The sequence below is a fragment of the Pseudorasbora parva genome, chromosome 3, assembly GCF_024679245.1.
Source record: "Pseudorasbora parva isolate DD20220531a chromosome 3, ASM2467924v1, whole genome shotgun sequence".
Taxonomy (NCBI): Eukaryota; Metazoa; Chordata; class Actinopteri; order Cypriniformes; family Gobionidae; genus Pseudorasbora; species Pseudorasbora parva.
The window spans coordinates 37,537,321-37,553,974 of NC_090174.1; the positions used below are offsets into that span (position 1 = coordinate 37,537,321).

At 37.5% G+C, this 16,654-nt stretch overlaps 1 protein-coding gene across 1 annotated transcript; it reads right to left on the reverse strand.

The window, feature by feature from the left end:
- Positions 1–1,100: 1,100 nt before the first annotated feature.
- LOC137071055 (myosin heavy chain, fast skeletal muscle-like) lies at positions 1,101–12,820 on the reverse strand. Its single transcript, XM_067438714.1, has 40 exons — positions 12,806–12,820; positions 12,195–12,413; positions 11,958–12,101; positions 11,720–11,876; positions 11,590–11,617; positions 11,373–11,484; positions 11,144–11,236; positions 10,963–11,026; positions 10,771–10,869; positions 10,572–10,675; positions 10,351–10,489; positions 10,095–10,213; positions 9,857–10,006; positions 9,592–9,762; positions 9,197–9,497; positions 8,861–8,931; positions 8,627–8,714; positions 8,392–8,509; positions 8,184–8,307; positions 7,943–8,079; positions 7,541–7,796; positions 7,210–7,452; positions 6,921–7,097; positions 6,687–6,832; positions 6,513–6,603; positions 6,030–6,419; positions 5,828–5,954; positions 5,604–5,722; positions 4,896–5,092; positions 4,626–4,809; positions 4,371–4,536; positions 4,161–4,285; positions 3,780–4,088; positions 3,460–3,663; positions 2,251–2,376; positions 1,989–2,159; positions 1,776–1,880; positions 1,590–1,685; positions 1,352–1,483; positions 1,101–1,224 (listed from the first exon to the last, which is right to left on the reverse strand). The coding sequence occupies exons 2-40, from the start codon at positions 12,399–12,401 to the stop codon at positions 1,210–1,212; spliced, it is 5,805 nt and encodes a 1,934-aa protein (XP_067294815.1). The 5' UTR covers positions 12,402–12,413; positions 12,806–12,820; the 3' UTR covers positions 1,101–1,209.
- Positions 12,821–16,654: the final 3,834 nt, after the last annotated feature.

A 16,654-nucleotide genomic window follows, 5' to 3' on the forward strand; every position in this document is an offset into this window, starting at 1 on the left:
CTCAGATCTCCCGCACAATTGACGTGTGTAGTTTTTTGACTACCAGGTAAATGCTTCTAAATCTTTGATTTGATATACCCATCGAGTGCCTTGGACTACTTTTGCATTTAAACTTAATTATCCTACACAACCAAAGAGCACCGAGATCTTACACCCTGTGCAGCACTTCCTGCATTCCATTGCATTGATTTATTAGTTTATTATTTAGTTATTTTTAAACAATTGATAGTCCAGAACCATGTATAACAACTTTTGATCAGGCATTTAAAACCGCTACCAGCGGACACGATTTCACAGGGGGACAGGATTTGTCATGACAACGGCACATACCTGCAGCCACTGTCAACAACAGGAAGGGGAGGGGCCAGACGGGACAGGCATGACGTACCAGGCTATAGCCAACCAGCTCTTAAATAGGAGGCCCTCCTCACTGATAGGTGCTCACCAGCTGTCAATCACCACTACCCATCCAATTCAATCTGCTACACACACACACACACATTATATATATATATATATATATATATATATATATATATATATATATATATATATATATATATATATATATATATATATATATATATATAAATAAATATATATAAAATGTGTTCTTTCTATGCGTTCCACTTTTCAACTAATTAATTAAACTTTATAATGACTTATGATCTGGTTGCTATAGTGTTCTGAGATGCATGCTTAGGACAGCGCAATGTGTGTCAAGATTTGAGCATTTAGAAACTAAATTTATGAGACAGTTGTCAGATTTCATTGGTGCTTTCAAATATGAAATTAAAACATCAACCTAGCTTTGGAGAATTTGATTCTTCATTCAAAGAGATAGGAGCTGTTTCATAGATGGCGCTGAGTGGAATTACTTTAATGACTATTACTCTGTCCATGAAACAAGCCACAATTTATTTTATTTTATTTAAAATTGAAAAAAGCATTTTTTTCAAATTTTTCTGCTTTCAAAATTGTCCGGAAATAAATGATCAGAAGACACCCTGATTGTGAACAAATTCCATTATAATTCTCACAAAGGATTCCTCTAAATTCCTCTAAAAAACATTCCTCTAAAGAACACTCCAAAACAAATGTTTGCATAGGGTAAACATGTTTATTTCAAAGGGAATTTTAAAAGTAATTCTACAGAACAATCATATATTTATATGACATCAGTAGAGGCTCCCTTCAGGTTTGAGGCTTTCACTCTTCTTTGGCCTAAGACAAAATTAAGTCATGTAAATAATCAGTAAATTTTCAAGCATACGCTGAATACTATATGTTTCTAGTCTGTAAATGTGAGAAGGCATCTTATAAGTACAGACTCTGGCATTATGCGACTGACCTTTCCAGCATCACGGCTCTTGGCTCTGAGCTTGTTGACCTGAGACTCAGCAATGTCAGCACGCTCTTCAGCCTCTTCCAGTTCATGCTGCACCTTCCTCAACTTGGACAGGTGAGTGTTGGCTTGCTCCTCCTAAAGAGTAATTTTTTTTTTACTATATTAAATAAACTGTGGCGCAGCAGTGAAATCTCACCATTAAATAATGAATAATCAATGTGTAAACATATATTTTACATACTGCCTCCTCAGACTGCCTCTTGTAGGCTTTGACCTTCAGCTGCAGCTTATCAACCAGATCCTGAAGTCTGTTGAGGTTTTTCTTATCCTCCTCAGTCTAAAAACATTTTTCATAGATTTATTCTAAATATTTGTCTATAGATGCATTTATGGATGACTCAATGGATATTGTCAGGGATGATCTTACCTGATAAGTAAGTTCTTTCACTCTCCTCTCATATTTGCGGACACCTTTAACAGCATCACCCCCACGTCTCTGCTCTGCGTCAACTTCAGCCTCAAGCTCACGGACCTTTTATAGCACAATATAGATCTCAGATAAGTGCAAGTATAGTTAGTGCATTTTAGCTACTTTGGGGACCTGAGATAATGCTTTAATTTTAGGATTCCAAGTTCTCACCCTGCTCTCCAACTTCTGGAGTTGTTTCTTTCCTCCCTTCATGGCCAGATTCTCAGCCTCATCCAGACGGTGCTGAAGGTCCTTTACTGTGACCTCCAGATTCTTCTTCATCCTCTCAAGGTGAGCACTGGTGTCCTGCTCTTTCTTGAGCTCTTCTGCCATCATTGCAGCCTTTTGCATTAATACAGAAAGTCATTAGATCCACATTTTATTTAAAGTACACAAGTGTCTTGTGAAACATTTGGCAGCTACTGTTACTTACATCAGTGATGGCCTTCTTGGCCTTCTCCTCTGCATTTCTGGCTTCCTGTACAGTGTCATCAACTTCACTCTGGACCTGAACAAGGTCAGCCTCAAGCTTCTTCTTGGTATTCAGGAGACTTGTGTTCTACAAAATTAAAAGCAATGGGAAAGTTCTGATCAGGATTTTTGCAAGATGCTGATCATTCAAGCTTAGTATAATATGCAAGCTCTCTGTTGGCTCCTAACACACTGAAAGGGATTTTAAGGATATCGCATTTAACTGGAATTTCTTATTAATGCTTGACATGATGACTATAAGAAATGATATATGATGTCATAAAAATTTAGTTTGAGCTTGTTCATAATCATGTCACCTGCATCTGGACCAATTGTTTTATTGATATCACAAAGGAAAAAAAAGTTATGGCATTTGGAACCATAGTAGCCTTTTTATCAAAAGTGTTTTACTGAACATAAGAACTATTTACATATATAAATGCCATATACCATAAAATTATTATAATAACACAGAATAAGAAACACATATTAATATAGCTGCTAGCAGGCATTGAGGGGCCAAGCTCTTGTGGCTTTTGTTTTAGGCCGTTTGGATATTTTGGATGTATGTTTTTTTTTTTTTTTCATTATACATAAGCTTTTTCTCATAGTTTAAAGCTTAATAAACACTGGATTTGACCAGTAGATGGTACTGTTCCCAAACTCTGCATGGATCCTCAAGAGTACAAGTCCGCTGAAGTGGATCATGTTTGGCTGAGATACAGACTCAGAACTCATTCTGGCTCAAACTTGAAGTTGTTTGTGCGTCATGATAATTTGTGCGTCATGATCAGATTCAGGAAGTCCTATAGCTTTAGCCAAGCAGCATGTCATGTTACTCCATAATGATTTCCTTCAAATCTACACATCAAGTTATGTTGTGTGGGAGTTCGTTTGAATCAAGTCACCCAACTCTAAATAAAGATGTGTGATTTACTATGGTTTACTAATGTTTTGAAAAGTTACAAAGCAGAACGTGGCACAAACGCCTCACCTGTAAAATGTTTACATGCGCATCTGCAGCTAATTTTATGGTATTATGTCAATACATTGTGATAGGTTAGTGAAATGGGCCAAGTTTAAGTCATAAAATGTGGTTTTCAGCCAATTATTATAGGTGACCAATCAGTGCATCCCTAATTATACAAAAAAACAAAAATAAAAACCTTACCTGAGAGTGCAACAGCCCGACACGCTCACTGGCGTCCACCAGCTCTTGTTCAGCCACTTTGCGGCCTCTCTCTGTCTGCTCCAGAGCAGCTCTCAGCTCCTCAATCTCAGACTGCATCAGAGTGTTTCTGCGCTCCACCATGGCCACCTGCTCCTTCATGTCTTCCTGGCCTCTCAGGGCATCATCAAGGTGCAGTTGAGCATCCTGAACAAAACAATAGATTTACAAGTTTTCAGTGTGCTTTTTGTTGGTTAGATGCACATTTTTAGATTACAGGTTGAATTAAACGAACATCCCAAAGCCAAATAGAATTCATATACCTTGAGTTGTCCCTGAACATTCCTGAGCTGTTTCTGGGCCTCAGCAGCCTGGCGATTGGCATGGCTCAGCTGAATCTCCATCTCATTAAGGTCTCCCTCCATCTTCTTCTTGATTCTCAGGGCATCATTCCTGCTCCTGACTTCAGAGTCCAGAGTGCCCTGCATGGATTCAATGACTCTCTGGCTGTTCCTCTTGATCTGCTCCATCTCCTCATCCTTCTCTGCAAGCTTCCTGTCAATTTCACTTTTGACCTGGTTTAGCTCAAGCTGGACACGAAGAATCTTGGACTCCTCATGCTCCAGTGTACCCTATGAAAAAAAGTATATAATTTAACAAAACAGTAAAATGGTTCAAGCAACAATTAATCTCCAGATACTCACTTCAGCCTCCTCCAGGGCAGTCTGAATCTCTGACTTCTCAGTCTCCACTGTCTTCTTTGCCTTTTCCAGCTCATGGATGCTCTTACCTGTCTCGCCTAACTGCTCTGTCAGATCCGAAATCTCCTCTACAAGTTAGGAAAAAAAAATCATATATATGATTATATACTGTGAATCACTACACATTTAACACAGTCAAACATTGAATCTTACGTTGCAGATTCTTGTTCTCTCGCTTGAGGGTCTCCAGCTGATCCAGAGTCTCCTCATAGGAGTTCTTCATCTTGAACAGTTCAGTGCTGAGTGAACGAGCCTCTTTCTGGGCACCTTCCAGCTCTGCCTGACCTTCCTCATATTTCTGCTTCCATTCTGCTAGGACCTTTGGTGAAGATATTTCAGCATCAGTTTTCATATATAACATATTGAACAAAACCCATTCTGGCCATGCTATTGAAAGGGAAATTTTACCTTGTCAAAGTTTCTCTGTTTCTTGTCAAGGTTAGCAGCCAAAGCATTGGCTCTCTCCACATCAATCATGAGGTCCTCCACCTCACCCTGGAGTCTCTGTTTGGTCTTCTCCAGAGATGCGCATTTGGAGTTCACTGCCTCAATTTGTTCCTCTGCCTCTTGCAGACGCTGAGCCAGCTTCTTCCTGTTATGTAATGCACATTATTTTGAATTCCAATCTATAAAATAGCTGTGAGAATTGGGAATATTATACAATAATAATATACTTACTTGGACTCTTCAAGTTCCTCAGTGCGCTGGATGGCATCAGTTTCATATTTGGTTCTCCACTGAGCAACCTCACTATTGGCCTTTGACATTCCCCGCTGCAGCTCAGCCTTTGCCTCCTGCTCTTCCTCAAACTGCTCACGGAGCAGGTCACAGTCATGACGGGCTGATTGCACAGCATGAGCCAGTGCGTTCTTAGCCTAGGAGACAAAGTCATATAATATTTACCTTTATTTCACTAGTTCACACTTACATCAAATTAAATAGAGTAAAGATTATGCATATTTGGCGTGCTGTCCGGGGGAGGGCTCCGGGCTCGGAATTTGGCCCGAACCCAGAGCACCCCTCTGTATTAGAGATTTTCTAGAACTGGACTGAAGTTTATTATAGATTGTGTTGACATCAAGAGTTTGTTAGAATCAAGTGAGGAGATGGGGTGTTGGAGGGATGCTAAAAGGAAAATGGTCAACGAAAGAAGGCAAAATTTTCTGTATATACACACCTCTTATCGTTGATTAGCTTGATGTGCTCCACTTGTGTTTAATTAGGTTTAATTATCTGCACGTGCTCCTCCCGAAATTTTGTTAATAAAAACTTCACTAATTTAGCAGACACTATTATCTAAAGCCACTTACTAATAAATTAAAAACAAATTTGATATTGTTGTGCAGTAAGTAGAAATGATGTTTTGTTTTGATTATGCTTTATTACCTTAACCTCCTCTTCAATATGCCTCTTCAGCTCCTCAATTTGCTGAGTGAAAGCTTGTTTGCCCCTGGTGAGCTGAGAAACCAGAGCCTCCTTCTCCTCCAGCTGCCGGCCAAACTCACCTTTATAGATTTAAATTCATTATGTCAGATTGTACTATGTCTTTTTCAGTTCTTCTCAATTACTGCTGGAATACTATTAATTCCTTTATTGTTTTCATTAGTTACCATTTTCAGTTTGAAGTCTTGCTCTTTGAGCACTGAGATCATTTATCTGGCGAATACTCTCATCACTTTTGGATTTTATTTCACTAAGTTGGTCCTCAAGTGTGCGGCACATCTTTTCAAGATTAGCCTGCAAATACAAAAGTCATTAGATATTTGAAAAACTTCAGCATGTTATATATTTTTTAGACATAAAATTTCTTACTTTTCCTTTGGCAACAGCTTCCATGTTGCTGGAAAGATCATCAATCTCCATTTTGTATTCACTCTTCTCTTTCTCAAGCTTCTGCTTGACACGCTGCAGGTTGTCAATTTGCTCTCCAAGCTCAGCCACACTGTCTGCCTGCTTCTTGCGGAGGGCAGCAGCAGTAGCTTCATGCTGGAGGGTGGATTCTTCAAGATCACGACGCAGCTTCTGGAATTCAGCTTCTCTCTTCTTATTCATCTCGATCTGAGCAGCAGTGGCTCCTCCAGCCTCCTCAAGCCTCTCACTGATCTCCTCAAGTTCCCTGGAGAGATCAGCTCTTTGCTTCTCAACCTTGGCACGAGCAGCGCGCTCAGCCTCAATCTCTTCCTCCAGTTCCTCAATGCGTGCCTATGATGTTAATTAGATTTTCGGTGATCTGTATTTGGTCATAATAATCACTTTTTTAATCTAAATTTTTTTAAAATAAAAATAAAAACAAACCTGAAGCTCCTTGATCTTCTTTTGGAGTTGAGCACCCAGAGATTGTTCATCTTCTATCTTGCTAAGCAGCTGACTCGTTTCAAAGTCTTTCCTGTGGGTGTTCAGCAAGAAGTGGTTTGTAAAACAAAAACAAAACTTAACAATAATGTTTTCAAATATTCCATGTTTAATTACTTTTTTATTTTCTCCTCAGATTGCTGCTTGTCATTCTCCAGGTCCATGATGGACTCCTGGGCTAATTTCAGGTCTCCTTCAAGCTTTCTCTTGGCTCTCTCAAGATCCATGCGGAGCTTCTTCTCTTGTTCAAGGGAACCCTCAAGCTATAGGACAATGATATATAAAATATGTTAACAGCAGAAAACAGTTAATTTGATAAATATTTGCAATTCATTTAGATAATCAACTCACATCATCAACTTGCTGCTCAAGCTTTGTCTTGGATTTGGTCAGGGTGTTGACTTTGTCCTCCTCGGCCTGAAGATCATCTAGTGTCTGCTGATGTGCCTCTTGGAGGGCTTTCTTCTCCTTCGTAAGCTTGGCAATGCTCTCATCCTGAGCTGCCATTTCCTCAGTCAAGTTCTTGACCTGTGTGATTTTTGCTTGTTTGTTTCAAATAAGCTTTTATTTTACAATTTATATTCTATATCAACATACAAGACTCTCTGTAGTCCAATCTTAAACCAACTCATTCTCCAACCTTATTCTCAGTGGCATGTTTCTCCTTCTCCACTTTAGCCAAGGTGAGCTCGAGGTCATCAATGTCTTTCTTCAGCTCAGAGCACTCATCCTCCAGTTTCCTCTTCTTGGCTGTCAGTTCAGCATTGATTTCTTCCTCATCCTCCAGTCTCTCAGTTGTCTCTTTGAGTTTAGCTTCAAGCTGAATTTTGCTCTTGATCAGACCCTCACACCTCTCCTCTGCATCTGAGAGATTCTCAGATTCCTGTTAAAAAAATAGGTTGCTATAACTTTAGAAACAGCATTGTTTGTTTTAATGTAGCCTAAATTAAATTAAATTCAAGAATACTCACAGCTGCTACTTGCAGCTGGAGATCATTTTTCTCTTGCAGCAGTGATACCATCTTCTCTTCAAGCTCTTTCTTTTTGGCTTCAGCCTTGGCAAGATCTTCTTTGCATTTTACAAAGTCCTCTTTCATCGTTGCCAGCTCCTTCTCAGTCTCGGCACTCTTCAGCAGAGGCTTAATCTTGTAGTAAACCTTCATCCATGGCCAGTGTTTGACATTCATGAATGAGCGGATGTTGTATTGGATGGTGTAAATAGACTCCCTGTGAATAATTCATCATTAAATGACATAACCATTATTTTTATATATATATATATATATATATATATATATATATTATATATTCTGTTTGCACAGTAATTGTTGATTTCATCTTAATTCATGAAATACTCCAATACTAATCCAAACCTCCTTTCCATCATCTTCACAAACTCCCTCCTCATCAGGTAGCCACGGCACAGAGCCTGAGTCATTGTGACCAGAGCAGCCAGTTTCTCATCACGCATCTCCTCAAGAGTACCCAGAAGACCAGCTTTGAAGAACACCTGAATTTATTTAAAACAGTAAATAAAAATGTATTGATTTCACCTGCACAGGCAAAATGATCATGGTCACCAAATCTTTAATAGTTGTAAAGCTAAATATGAACCTTTGTGTGTCCAAATTTGTACTCGTCATGATTAACGTCGATGGATCCCAGGAGTTTCTCACTGGCCTTCTTGTTATCCATAAACTGTCCCTCTGGGATAACACTGGCATTCAGCACCTTGTATCTGTGGAGAATTGATCGGAATGCTTCATATCTTTCAATAGAGAGCGTCCTACAGGAAATTATATTTTCATGTGGTCCTAGTTACCTCTGCTTGAAGTCACCATAGAGGATTCTGCTGGGGAAACCCTTTCTGCAGATTCTGATACCCTCCAGTACACCGTTACACCTCAGCTGGTGGATAACCAGGAAGTTCTCCATGAGACCTATAAAGAAGAGTTTCATCATGAGCTTAGTAAATTAACATTAGCATCATTAAATACAGTAACATTAAATATTGTATTCATGTCAGAATATCTGTAAGCTTTGTTTTATTACTTTACCTGGAGTCTTGGACTCATTGGGAATCAGACAACGCACAAAGTGAGGGTGAGTGCTCCTCAAGTTGGTCATGAGTTTACCCAAGTTCTCCTGTTTAATCATGAAAAGATTCAGCATTCTTACTTACATTTTCAGTTGTTGATGTATTATTTCTCTTAACTAGAGTCCAGCAAGCTCATGTACAGTCTCTGTCCTTTCTGCTTCATTATTATTCACATTTTGTCTAAAAGACATACTCTGAACTGAGAAGACACAGTCTGCATGGAACCACCCTTCTTCTTGCCTCCTTTCTTGCCGCCACCAGTCTCTATTCAGATAAAATACAAAGGAACATATAATGCATTAACAAGCAAAGAGTGCAAAACTAAACTAAAACAATGTTTGTAACTTTTTTGTTCAAATTATATATGATGAGCGAGCACATCATGAATCCAAGCTGTTTTTGTCTTATACCGAAACACTACGATACACCTATAATAAGTGTTTATATGTGGACTATTGTAGACAAAGTACTGTACCTTTTAATATACATAAACATGTACATATACATAATTAACACTTCAGTTTATTACCCTCAACAACAGGCGGGTAGAGAGTAGCCAGCAGTTTAACAGAAGACTTCTGGTACAGCTGCAAAACAGACTCGTTCAGTGGATCCTTGTTCTTGTCCAGCCAGCCATTGATGTTGTAGTCCACAGTTCCAGCGTAGTGAACCAGGGAGAAGTGGGCTTCAGCCTTGCCTTTGGCAGGCTTTGGTTTCTGGAAAGCATTGCACTTGCCAAGATGCTGATCATACAGCTTGTTCTTGAAGGTAGTGTCTGAAGCCTTTGGAAACATGCACTCCTCTTCAAGGATGGAGAAGATACCCATGGGCTGTTTATAAAGGAATGTTGTTTAATTATTAAAATTATAAGATTTTGAGCATGCAAATTGGAAACAAAGAAGAAGTTTGTATATCAGTAAAAACCTTCTCAATGAGCTCAATGCAAGCAGCCAAATCCATGCCAAAGTCAATGAACTCCCAAACAATGCCCTCCTTCTTGTATTCCTCTTGTTCCAGCACAAACATGTGATGGTTGAAAAACTGTTGCAGTTTCTCATTGGTGAAGTTGATGCACAGCTGCTCCATGCTGTTGAACTAGAGGAAAACAAATAACAGAAACATTTACTGACTTTTGAATACTGAATATAATTCAATTTACCATAAAAAGAGATCAAATAATAATTCTTACATCAAAGATCTCAAATCCAGCAATATCCAGCACACCAATGAAGAAATTCCTTTGTTGTTTTGTGTCCAACATCTGGTTGATTCGAATGACCATCCACAAGAACATCCTCTCATAGATAGATTTGGCCAAGGCACTCACAGAGTTATACACCTGAAAGAAGAATAGAGTGGATATATTATTTAGAACAGATGCACTCTTGAATTTCAGGTTGACATGCTGGAAATATGTCAGTATATACCTGTGGGACAGTCTGGCCTTTGGTCACAAACTCATTTCCGACCTTGACTCTGGGGTAGCACAAAGCCTTCAGCATATCAGCAGAGTTCAAACCCAGAAGGTAGGCAACTTTGTCAGCCTCTGCAATTTAAAAAGTTACAAAACAATCATTCCTTTTCTGGCCTTGAAAACTAAAACAACTATTTTGTTTACTAAAACAAATATATCTCAATTCAAAGAACTGCATGTTGACACACATTAGTACTGTTTAGTCTCACCCTCTGTGCCATCAGGCTCAGCCTGCTCCTCACGCTGCTTCTGCTTGAACTTCATGTTGCCATGATGAAGCACAGCTCCAGTGAACTTGTAGATGCACATTTTCTCCTCATTACTAAAGCCCAGAATGTCAATAGCACTCTGAAAATTACAGAGAATAATTAGCTCTAGGATTTGTCATATTTAAACAGAATATGCCACTATTCAAACAGCAATGACTCACATCAGTAGCCTCCAGCTCCACTTTATCATCAATGCTGGCCACTGTGATCTGACCCTGACTGCACATGGGGAAGTCATAGGGGTTGGTGGTGATGAGCGTCATTTCTGCAAAAATGCACAGCATTTATAAATGAGTATCTTAAAATATTATCTACAATATTATCTGGAATTTAAACATGGAATGAAACATTTGTGCTTACCAATCAGCTCAGGCTTATGGTTGGTCATCATCTGGTAGAAGATGTGGTAGCCTCTCTCATCTGGAAGCTGGAATGACACTCTAGACTTCTCCAGCAGATCTGTTGAGAGAATGTACTTGAGTCACAATCATCTGAAGAGTGACAGACAAAGACAAATGTGCAGGATGGATCAATAAAATCATGTCCACCTACATGTCTCAATGTCAGCACTAGCCAGTTTTCCAGATGTACCGAAGTGAATTCTGATGAATTTACCCTGTTTAAAACAAAATAGCATAATAAATAAATACTAATATTAAAAATCACTTTATAGAAAACTGTATAGAAAAATCAAACACAACTGACCAACTTCAAAAAAATGAGAGGAACTTACAAAACGAGAGGAGTTGTCATTTCTCACAGTCTTGGCATTACCGTAAGCCTCTAGCAGAGGGTTGGCAGCAATGATCTGGTCCTCAAGAGAGCCCTGTGTTGTTGTATTGTTTACAGTTATTTTCTATTTCATGTCTGAACACCGTTTTGAAGGTATTTCACAAATTCACATACCATAGTTTGCGAGGTGAGTGTAATCACTATTTTTCTAAATAGTATATATCTCATACCTGCATTTTGCCGGGAGTCTGCTCTTTCTTCTTATCACCCTGAACTGCAACTGTGGCAAAGTACTGGATGACACGTTTGGTGTTCACAGTCTTTCCAGCACCAGATTCTCCACTGGTTTATGAGAGATTAGAAGACAGAAGATGATAAGACATGAGAAAGTTACACAAGAGAAAAATATAAATGATCAACATTTCTAGTTGAAGACTTGATACATACGTAATCAGGACAGACTGGTTCTCTCTGTCTGTTAATTAAAAGGTAATAATGTTTAAGAAATTGTTTTTATAAAGCTTTGAATGTGAATTTCAATTTATATCTAATTTAGATCTCAAAAATTGTATCTTACCAGTCAGCATGAACTGATAGGCGTTGTCAGAGACAGAGAAGATGTGGGGTGGGGCCTCCATACGCTTTTTGCCTCTGTAGGCAGCCACAACTTCAGCATCATACACTGGGAGCCACTTGTAGGGGTTCACAGTTGCACAGAAGAGTCCAGAGTAGGTCTGAAATGAACAGAGAAGTGGTCAGCTTGCAACAGCACAAAATGAATTTAGATTGCTTTTTTATGTTGTTTGAGAACTTACGTAGATCATCCATGCAGCATAACGCTCTTTGAGGTTATACAGCACAGAGGCTTCATTGAGATGGGTCATCATGGCCATGTCCTCAATCTTGTCATACTTTGGAGGATTCATTGGGTAGACATCATCTTCCTTAGCAACTCTTTCCTATAAAAATCATCCAGTCAATATTTGATTTATCAAGAACATGTAATGACTAATCTAAGTTGAGCATCCGGGTAATGAAATGTAGAAATGTACCTCCTTAGTGTCAAGCAAAACAACTGTGACTTTGCCACCCTCTTTGCTCTTGATCGTTCCCTTGAGGTACAACTCTTTGTCATCAGCCACAAAGCAAGCAGTCTTGGCATCAAATGGTTTGTTCTGAGCCTCGATTCTCTCCTTCTCAGGCTTACGAAGGTAAATGGCAGCCTTGCCATAAACGGCCATCTCCGCGTCCGTACTCATGGTGGCGGCTTACTGGAAATTGGAAAGGGAAATTGCAGTGTTTTAATTAATACAGTTATATTGGCCCCAAATGATAAAAAGATTTTACACTAAATCCTCAAAACTCTTGCCAGCAAATGTAAAGCCAAGTGCTTTTTGTTTGTTTCAATACTAGTCTTATAGCATTGCCAATTAAAATGTTGATATGACATTAATCTAAAAGATGTTCAGTCCCTCTATGTAATACCCCAACAATAATATAAATCTATTCACACTAAATCTTCACTAAATCTATTCTTTTAAATCCTTGTGTTGTCCTGTGAAATTTAGATTTTAAATCACACAAAACTCTTAACCAAGACACAATAATGGGCAAATAAAAATGAAATCTAACTGATCAACGCATGTACATAAAATCCATCTACCTTCCCTTTCTTGAGACCAGATGAAATTACTGCCCTGCAAAACAATTAATTTACATTTTACAATTTGATAACACCAGATAATTTAAATTAATGTAGTTTTATTACAAACTAAAGAAGAACCTACAAATGTAATAACAATTTTAGTATGCACAAATATAAATTGCAAAGCAACTTACCACAACTCAAACTCCTCTAGTCTCCTACAGGGCTGATCATGCTCCCCCCCACTTATATTGAGTTGAACTTGCACGCTAAGCAAGCACTAAATTTAAACAGGCATTTGAGTTTAATTACTTTATATAGAAGCTGTCCATCCATAGTAAGGAAACTATATAACAGCTTTTTGATAAATCAGTTCCAAGAAAATAAAACGCAACTAAGAAGTTGTCATAAAATGAATGCTGAAATATTTGCATAAATAAATAATAATAATATTAATAATAATAATAATAATAATAATAATAATAATAATAATTATTATTATTATTATTATTAATTGGAATTAAAACAAAGATATATATGCAATATTTACACAATATTGTTTATCATCTTGGGATTGAATCAGGGATTGAATTTGAGATTTTAGTCACAAAGAAATGTAGACAACAAAAGAACATAATTCCCTTTATTCTTATGATTTGTCCAAGCGTAGCATATATGTCTTGTGTTAAATTTATGACATGCTCAAAGATATATATCATATTTGCTTAATAGCATTTCTATTTATGTAATGGGCAAGCTGTTGCTTAATGTGATATGATAGCCAGATGGAGAGGAACTAACTCTAACACGTGTCTAGTGTTAATCACTTATATTTACTGTCCCTCTCCTCTGTGTGTTTAGGGTGAACATAACTTCTGTGAACATTAATCTTATTGTTCTCGTAGTATTGTCTAATAACTAATAAATGCTAATGATATTAGTAATGATCAAAAATAATTGAGTTTTTGCTTAAAACAAGCTAACTTATCTGTCAATTGGGTTAGAAAAAATAATTGTGTTTCTGTTAAAAATCCTGTTTCTTATTTCTGTCCTAAACAGATATAAGATTATTTTTCTGATCACATTAGAATTTTTTTTCTTTAAGTAAAAGCATCTTTATTTAAGAATATTTGGATATTTGGACTGGAAATTATTAAGACAAAATTATTAAGTAAGAAAAGCATTAATTGCAGTGGAGGGGGTTTGGGGGGTGAGGTGGGGTGGGGGGGGGGATATTTTTCAAATAAAAATTGAATAGAAGTAAAAGGGATTAATTGTAATACTACTACAACAACTACTACTACTACTCATAAACCAATACAAACAGATTGGAGTAAAGAAATGCATAAATTTTTCCAACTATTTTATGCAGCAGTGACAATGTGGATGCATTTGTGCAGTTTTTTTTTAAAGACAATGTACACTAAAAAAAATAATAAATAAATAAATAAATAAATAAATAAATAAATAAATAAATAAATAATGTCTCCAATTGAAAATGTTCTAGTGACTGATCACATCTACATTGTTCAGTTGGCCAAATTTAATTTCTATGAATTGATGCAATTTAAAAATTTAGATGTGATCAGTCACAAGAACATTTTCAGTTGGAGACGTGATTTTTTTCCCCACTGTATAACAAATATAGGGCATGACTTAATTTTGGCCATCATCATTAATTGGGTCATCACTTGACCAGAGAGCACAGTAATAGCAAATGTGAAATGACATCATCAGAGGGGAGATATCATTGCAAAACTGGAGGGCTTTAATCTTCACCTTTACTACCAGTCTGAGAATGCTGGCCTGGTGCGCAGTCCTGAATCTGCTGGCGGTGCAGATCTGCATTTGGATATTAGATGCATTTCTTTACAAACTAGGTTGTCAAGTTATACAGTAGGTGGCGCTAATACTGTATATCTCCAAGTTAAAATCAGCAGCAGGGTGTGGGGAAAGTCATTTCAGGCAGATGCTTATGTGAGACAACCAGATGAATGCTGCACTAACTCAAATTTCATTGCACAGATTTACTGTGACATCTTCACAATAACATCACTGCAATCTTTTGGTCCTAGATAACCCCTAATTCCATTTGATTGTCAGTCTATTGCAGGCCAAATTAGCTTTTATTGCTCTCAGGGTTACTAGTTGTTATATTTTCATAAGTCATGTCTCCATTGACATAGGGTGTTCACAAATGGGTCCTCTTTAAAAGGACTTAATTCAGTCTCCTTTAAGTGGACCAAGAGGTGAACCAAGTGGAAAAAGGACCCAGTTTTTACACTGTGTTCTGCAGTTCTCTAATAAAAGGGTAGAGAAAAAAATACCTCTAATAAAATGCTATTCTTTATCACATGTAGTTGCGCCATCTCCTCTTGCACTCCCGTTGTGGACAATGTGAGTGTAAAGGCTGCAACATACTCCGCAAGAACAGAGAAAAAAGTTCTCGCTCCCAGGGCTGCGAGAACAGCCCAGGTTTGAGAGTTCTCGCAGCTTGTTCTCGACACATCGAGCAGAACCTTTTTCTTGCGGGTGTCTGAGAACTATTGTGTGATTGGTCACACATAAAGGGGGTGTGGTTAATGCAGAGAAACGTAGATGATCGGCACCTGCTTTTCTCGTGAAGTATGAATGCACTGGCCAGAACGAACTTTGTTCTTGTTCTTGCCGCTTCGAGAAAACGAACAAATTTCTTTGTTCTTGCAGAGTATGTTCCAAGCTTAAGGCAGCGCTGATTTTTTTTTTTTTAATTCATTTTGAATTACATTTGGATTTTACTAGATGTAGACCTATAGGGGAGGTTTTCTGATTTCTGTTCACCATTAGCTCTGTTTCTGTTTCTGCTTTCTGTGTTGGTTGATTGATTGTATTATTCTATATTTTTACTTGTTATTCTTTTTTTCTTCTTTTTTTTCCCCTTTGTTGCACTTTGAGATTCTTTGGAATGAAAAGTGCATTATAAAAAAAATATATTATTATTATTATTATTATTATTATTATTATTGACTTCACAACAACGTAAGAGCTAAAAAAGATAAATAAACAATTGATGCAATTTGAAATAATATAAGTTCACATAAATGAAACAAAACAATTGACTAGCTACAAATTCAGAAATGAATACTAACATTTATACTAAAAACATAAAATTACTCTTAAATCAAACAAACACATAAAAAAAATCATTAATATCCCAGCAAGCAATAGATTAACTATCCTACCTGATATAGTCCGGCTAGTAGCCCACTTTTAGCCAAAATAACCTTGAATTTGGTTACATGTATTTTTTGTCCAAAAAACTTGTGAGATGTATGATATTCCATCATGTAAGCAAAGTCAACAGTGATTACAATGTGTTTGTTTCATTTCTTTAACGTGATATATTCATATGCCTAGCCACGGTTTAGCTCCTATACAGACCGGCTATTCGTAGCCCACTTTTAGTCAAAAGACAAAACTGATTAATTGTAGTTTTTGGCAATGGAGAACATGATATGGTTAATATTACATCATGTTCGCAATGTCAATATCTGCAAGATGTGTAATTTCATGCCATGGTCTATCTATAGCCACGATTTAGCTCTGAATTGGACGTGCTATGTGCAGTCTGCTTTTAGCCCACCCATTTGTAAAAATTTGAATTATTTTTAGCTTTGCTGTCCCGCATAACATTCACTTAAAATGTAAGACAGTCAAAGAAAATCGTGAGCTAGATATATTTGTCTCTCTTTAAAAAAAAAAAAAAAATTACAACTCTCAACCGCTAGATGGCAACTATACCCTGTACTACTGGCAACGGCAGATATCGCGAAAAATATTTCTGTCGGTCGGTTGGAGTGAAATTTTGTTTTACACACGAGGAGGAGG

Excerpts from the sequence above, each read along its gene's own strand:
- LOC137071055 (XM_067438714.1), bottom strand. The coding sequence starts at position 12,401 with ATGAGTACGGACGCGGAGATGGCCGTTTATGGCAAGGCTGCCATTTAC. Across the intron at positions 7,453-7,540 it reads TCCAGCTGCAAGTAGCAGCT|GAATCTGAGAATCTCTCAGA; the intron begins GTGAGTATTCTT and ends TTTTTTTAACAG. Across the intron at positions 2,377-3,459 it reads TCGGGCTGTTGCACTCTCAG|AACACAAGTCTCCTGAATAC; the intron begins GTAAGGTTTTTA and ends TTAATTTTGTAG.